Here is a 6,677-nt window from a genome sequence, read left to right on the forward strand (position 1 = left end):
TCAGCCTTAGCTGACCTACTATATATTTTTGTCTATTATCTACCTGTCTCCACTAGAATGTAAGCTCCACGAGGGCAGCCATTCCTGTCAGTTTAAGTCACAGCTCGTACCCTCAGTGCCTGGAACAGGTCCCGGCGCACAGTAGGTGCGCCACAATGTCTGTCCAAAGTGTGTCTGTGTAAAACACTTGAAGTGGTGCCTCTGACATGGCAGACGTTCATAAATCGTTGTTGAATGAATCCATCAATGAATCAATGCATGAAGGCATGAATGAGGAGCTGAACCCCATCCCATCTTGGGTCCTAGAGCTGCCCTCTCCCCCATCCCAACCCCAGAAGACCTGGGAGCCAGCCATCGGCACAACCACAGGAACTTTATTTACAAACACAAGGCTGGGGCCGGAGGCGGGTGGGAAGGTGGACAGTGGCGAGGCTGGAAGTCTCCTACTTCTGCTCTCGCCTCCAGACGATGACCATGCCGTTAGCATCGCTGGAAGCCAGCAGGCTCTCATCGCAGTTGAAGCTGACATCCAGCACGGGCGCGCTGTGGCCCTGCAGCTTGTTGACGGCAGCCTTGGCTGCCCGCTCCACGTCAAAGAAATGCACACACATGTCCTCGCTGCCCGTCACTGCCCAGATGAGAGAAGACCATCAGGAGGTGTTGCAGGAGGCAGCGGGGTGCCCTGCATGTGAAGTCTCTGAGGTGTTGAGGGATTTATGTCCAAGGTGTGAGGTCCCGGGGCTGGACCATCCCCAGATGCAAGGTCACCTAGCTGTTTTGGCTCTGCGTCCAGAGTGTGAGGTCTCTGAGCTCTTTGTTGGCGGCGGGGAGGGTTCTGTGTCAGGCTGTGAGGTTTCTGGGCTGTTTGGGGGGTCTGCGTTCAAAGTGTGAGGTTGCTGGGGTGTGAGAGTTCTTGAGGCCCAGGAAGTCAGGGCATTAGGATGTTGTGACAGCTGAGCCAGATCAGTACCAGCCCTGGTCCCTGCCCCTCCCTGGCCACCCAGACACACCGACCCCATGGGACTCACCCACACAGGCCCCCTGGCGGAAGGACATGAGGGGGCAGAAAATGCTGCGTATGGGGTGCGAGCTCTGCTCAATGGGGAAGCTTCTCTTCAGCTGCAGGGTCCCCTCATTGTCCACCACCCTGAGAGGAGGAAGAGAGCGGGTCAGGGGGCAGCCTCAGCCCCAGAGGGGCACGAACGGTGGGCCAGTCTGTGTCCCCACCCCTGCACCTGAGGTCTTTTCAAGGTTCATGAAATCCAGTTCTGAGACGACTGTATAAACCTATAAAGCACGGGCTGGTGTGTGAGTTAGTGACAGTTTGTATCTGTTGATACAAATGGGGAGCTTCTGCTGTTTCACTAGTTTCTTTTCCTAAGGGTGCCTAAGAGATTCTGATCTAGGACGGGCACAAAGAGAGGGTATGACTGACAAAACTACAACACCCCTGCACCGTGGAATACCACATGGCCATTCAAAGGAATGAACCCGAGCTACTGCAGGGAGCCTGGGGCATTTCCACAGGCAGTTCGGTGAGAAAAGCATTCCAGCGTTCATCCCAGGCTGAGAACTGCATTTAGATGACAGACATAAGTGAGTGGGGATAGTAAAACTCCCAGATTCAAAAAAAAAAAAAAAAAAAAAGAAAAGAAAGGAAGGAAGGAAGGGAAAGCAGGCCACTGCTCTAAGGGGACTCTAGTCTATTTTATGGCTCAGTTTGCTCATCTGTAAAATGGACATGATTACAGCACCCACCTCACAGGGTTGCTGTGAGGATTAAATGAGGGGATATGAACAGGCCCTGGCCCAGCAACTGCTACGCACATGATAGCTACTGCTATTACTATTACTGCTCCTATTGCATTACTGCTCCGATTGATGTCACCATTATCATATTATTACTATTATTAGGAGACCGGACCTCCCCCCTCAATGAAGTTAACTTCCATGGCTTAGTCTGCTGGGGAGACAGGGCTCTCGTCCCAGTCTGACAGAGGCGGCCGAGAGAGGAGACCCACCTGTAGAGCAGCAGCTTGTTGAGGCAAGCATTGATGAGCAGCGAGGGGTCCCGGGCCTCGCGGCTGACCCAGGAGCGGGCAGAGATGCTGGTCACAGGGCTGCCCTCATGCACCACCAGACGCTTGGCTTTGGTCAGCTTCCCTGTGGCAGCAGAGGGAGGGGAGGCAGCGGTGAGGGCTGGGTCTGTGCACCAGAAGGGTGAGGGTGTGAGCAGCCAGATGCAGGCCTAGGGTCCGCCTACCTGTGGCCATGTCGAAGAGGAAGGAGAAAACACTGCCGCGGTCATCACCCGCCCAGAGCAGCCGGCCAGGGGCATCAAAGGACAGGGCGAGGACACGGCCTGTCAGCTTGCTGGAGCCACCCTTCACTTTCTTGCCCGTGGAGATGTTCATGACATGCACGTTGTGCTTGGTATTCCCCACCTGTGGGTGAGACCCGCACACCGTCACCCTGCTCCCAGCCAGTCCCTCCTTGAGTCTGACCACAGCGGGGCTGCTGTTGATGGGACTGGCTGATCCCTACTGGACTCTCATCACAGTGAGGGTGGGCCTGTAGACTGGAAGGTGACTCAGGCCGGTCATCCTCCCCAGCCAGTCCCTCCTGCAATCTGACCAGAAGAGATAGTTGCTCCCAGGACTAAAGGGGCCTGCCTGGTCCTTCCTGGAGCCTTGACTATACTAGGGCGGTGGCTGCTGCTACAGCTGAAAGGATCCCAGAGCACGGGCTCACTGGGCCAGCTCCCCCTACTCCCCGCTCAGGACCAGGCCAGACTTTTCATTTCCTTCCCCTGCCCTCTGACTCTCTATCCGGGTCGGACCACCGTGACGCTGCCACTGAGATGAAACAAGGTTTCCGACTAGTAATCCTGCTCCCCAACCAGCAGCCCCTGCAGTTGGAAAACGGTAGGACTACTGCTGATGGGACCGTGACCCTAGCCCCAGGCCGCCCCCCATCCCCGGAGTCTACCACAGTGAGGCCATCCCAGGCCAAGAACCACGTCCCCTGTTCTGCCTTGTTTCCCTCTGAGTCTGGCCAGAGGAGGATGGAGGCGATGGACTAGAGGGGACCCCCTTATCCCGAATCCCTGCGACAGCCCTCCTGGCCCGGCATTCTGCCCTCGGCAAGGGGGTGCTCTGGAGCCTGACCACAGTGAGGTTGTTGTTGACCGGCTGGAAGGTGCAGCAGAGCAGTTCGGCGCTGTCGGGGTCAGGGATCTCCCGGATGCAGCGGCCGTCCTCAGAGGCCCAGATGCGCATGGTGGCATCAAGCGAGGTGGACACGAGGATGTCGTTGGAGAGGGACCAGGCGAAGTCGGAGACCCCGCGGGTGTGGCCCCGCAGCACTCGGAGCACGGTGGGCGGGGCGGGCACCAGCTGGCACAGCGAAATGCTGCCGTCAAGTGAGCAGCAGGCCAGGCGGTGCCGGTCGTCATTGGCGAAGCGCACCCTGGGGACTGCATGGCCAAGGAGCCATTTGTGAGAGCCGGCATGCTCACCAGGTGCTTTCATTTACAGAAGGTTCTGACGTGTGAGCCAAGGGCCGGGACCCACTGCACCAGGCACAGTGGCCTCAGCAAAGGGCTTTCCTTGGCTGAGAAAGAGAGGTGGAACCCCAGAAGGCCCTCTGCCCAAAGCTCCCTAAATCTTGGCAGGTACTTTATGGATTGCAAATGACTTCTGCAATGCGAAAAGCCTTCTACATCTCAGTAAGCACTTTACAGTTACCAAGGTCTTGGCAGTTTGCAAAACCCACTCTGCCCTTTGCAAGGAGATTTCTCCGCAGCAAAGGTTTTAAGCTCGTTCAAGCGACTCATGACCCCAGAAGCCTTCTGCAAAGTGCTCTTTTAAGCTGCTGAGCCCCTTTATGGTAGACAAAGTAACCAAGACTTTGCAGATCACTTTGCAGAGGGCTTTTAGGTTTTGCGAAAGGTGTGATGAATAGCAATTCCTCCCTCAGAGGTGGGCCTGAGACTCTGCATTCCAGAAAAGGATGCACTGGGTGGTTGTCACCCAGTTGTTTGGGCGAATGCATGGTGACGGGACCCGCCATCCACTGGCTCACCTGCCTCATCCACGTGCTGGTCAAAAACGTGGTACATGCCCGCAAAGGCATAGTTCTCGCTCAGCGATGTGTCCCCAGCCATGGCTCGACTTGCTTCTGCCGCTGACGTGGGCACCACGCTGCCGGGGGGCCTAGGCCCCAACAGGAGTGAGGGGTGAGAGGAGGGAGGTACTAGCGTTTGGCCTGCCATTGCCCCGTGGCTCCCCTCCTCCTCACAAACCTTCAGCTGCCCCTGGTGCATACCTGTCCTCGTAGACGGCACGGTTCATCTGTGCCTGCAGCTGGTAGGAGCCTCGGCTGACGGAGCGGCGGTGCCCACGGGCCCCCAGGGCCCGCGGGTCATCCTCGAAGTCCTGTAAACAGAGGGTCAGGGTAGGTACACCTTGCAAACAGCCCTCAAGAACCTATGAGATCTAGAGTCTTCAAAATATACCCAGAACCATGGGACTTCCCTGGTGGTCCAGTGGTTAAGACTCTGCGCTTCCACTGCAGAGGGTGCAGGTTCGATCCCTGGTCGGGCAACTGAGATACTGCATGCTGGAACCAGATCCCTTCTCACCCCTTCCACTGCCACCACCGTCACCTGGACTACTGTGGTGGCCTCTGCACTAGTTCCCCTGCTCTCACCCTTGCCCCACTCAGCAAATACTTAACAAATGCTCTTTGAACAAAGAATGAACACTTTTCCCCCAGAAAACCACTCAGCTTTGTCTCTTGCCTCATTCAAGTCTCAGCTCAATTGTCACCTTCTCAGAGACGCCTTCCCTGAGCATCCCCATTAAAAATAGCTTCTCTCTGTTCCGAACACCTGTCCTGTTTCATTCCCCAAGTCAGCTTTATTTTTCCATGTTAGCACTCCTCACTACAAGCCATGGTAGTTATTCACTTGTTTACTGCCTGTTTATCAACCTATTTATCTTATTACCTGTTGATTTATGTCATACGTTATCTCTTTTTGTCCTCCGCTCATCCTAAGAGCCAGAAACAGTGCCTGGAACATAGCAGTTGCTCGACAAGTCTGTGGAGTGAATATATATGGAGGCAGGTGGCGTGGGGAGGAGCTCACCTCCATGCGGTCAAGGGTAGTGCGGCTGCTGCGGACGATGCTGTTGCTATAGGCACGAGCACTGCCTGGCTCAGAGAGGGGCCCGTAGCGCTGGCCCAGCAGCTGCCCACGCAGCCTCAGGTACTGCCGACGCAATGCTGGAGGGTGCCCAGCCTTGGCATTCTCCCGCAGTAGCTGGCTGCGCCGTCGGATATATTGTGTCCGAAACTGTGGAAACGTTGGTGTGCGGTACGCATTGTACCTGCGATGGCAGGAGGCAAGGCGGGCAGCAGGCACAGGACAGAGGGAATCAATCAGCTCAGGGGATAGGGAAGGAGAATGAGGTGTGTGGCAGTGATAGGTCAGGATGGCAAGTGATCAGCAGTGGTGATGGGGGTCTCTCTGGTGTTGTGATAAGGGTGTGTCCACAGTAATAATGGGCATGGCAATGAGGGCAGTGTGGGCACAATGGAGGCAGTCTGCAGTTCTGCTGGAATTGGTATGGGGTGACTGAGTCAGTGCAGACAATAATAGGGGCCAATCTGACATGGTGATGGGGGTTAGCATGGGGCAATGGTGGGGGTCAGTATGGCGATTGGGTCAGACTGGGGAAGTGATGGTAAGAGAAGTCTGGGGGCAAAAGTGGGGAACAGGATATCACCAGCATGGGCTCCATCACCGCCCCCCGACAAAGGCTCCAATACCACAGACTCTGCGCATGCCCACATGTGACTGCATTATCCTAGCATGCTGTTTAATGACCCTCGCTTGCTAGTCATTCCCTACGGGCAAGCCCCACACCCTGCTACTGCGCATGCTCACCTCCAGCAAGCCCACTCAGCCGCATAAGGCAAGGTCTCCGCCCAGCCTCACTTATCGCCATTGCGCATGCACCACGTAACTTCCGCTCCCGCGAGCTTCGACCCCACGCCTCACCTCGCGTCTACTGCTAAGACCTGCTGCCACACCGCGGCCATTCCCCGGCCTCCTCTTCTGGCGCGTCCGCCCGCGGGAGCCTGCAGGACAAGGGCCTGGAATGTCAGCGTCTCAAGTGAAGAGATCTAGATCCGCCCCTTCCGCCAGGCGATCGCTGCCACAGACACCGAGTCCCTCCAGTCCAGGATGTGACGAAATCCCACCCGGCTGTTAGCATGGTCACCACCCCAGTCCTGCCCTTCCCAGGCAGCGCCCAGATGAGTCACAGCAGACCTGGCCCCGCCCCTCCCCGGTCACCACAGCAACGCCCCTCCTCCCGCCGCCTAGTAATCCTTGTTCGCATTCTCCACCCATCTTGCCCCCACCGACCCCGTCTTCCCTTCTCGGGTCCAAGAGCAGGACCCGGGATCAGGGACCACCTCCGGGGCTGCCTCCCGCTCTTGAGGCTCCCGGGGCGGCCCTGAAACCAGTGTCACCCTTCTCTCCTGTCTCTCTCAAGCTCCAGCAAGATGGCCGCCTGCTGCCAGGAAGAACTGCTGCGCACAGAACAAATCGATAGGAATCCTCCCCAGGGCGTGGGAGAACCACGCAGGCGCATTAAGGGACAGTAGCT

At 56.9% G+C, this 6,677-nt stretch overlaps 1 protein-coding gene across 1 annotated transcript; it reads right to left on the reverse strand.

Moving 5' to 3' along the window:
- Positions 1–354: 354 nt before the first annotated feature.
- Positions 355–6,677, reverse strand: WDR13 (WD repeat domain 13). Its single transcript, XM_081221757.1, is given in 11 exon segments — positions 355–628; positions 1,029–1,147; positions 2,022–2,163; positions 2,264–2,444; positions 3,168–3,475; positions 4,084–4,214; positions 4,327–4,436; positions 5,150–5,356; positions 6,065–6,144; positions 6,484–6,550; positions 6,552–6,677. Coding segments are annotated over 11 exon segments (1,641 nt in total). The 5' UTR covers positions 6,663–6,677; the 3' UTR covers positions 355–443.

Source organism: Mesoplodon bidens (genome assembly GCF_964165515.1).
Source record: "Mesoplodon bidens genome assembly, chromosome: X".
Lineage (NCBI taxonomy): Eukaryota > Metazoa > Chordata > Mammalia > Artiodactyla > Ziphiidae > Mesoplodon > Mesoplodon bidens.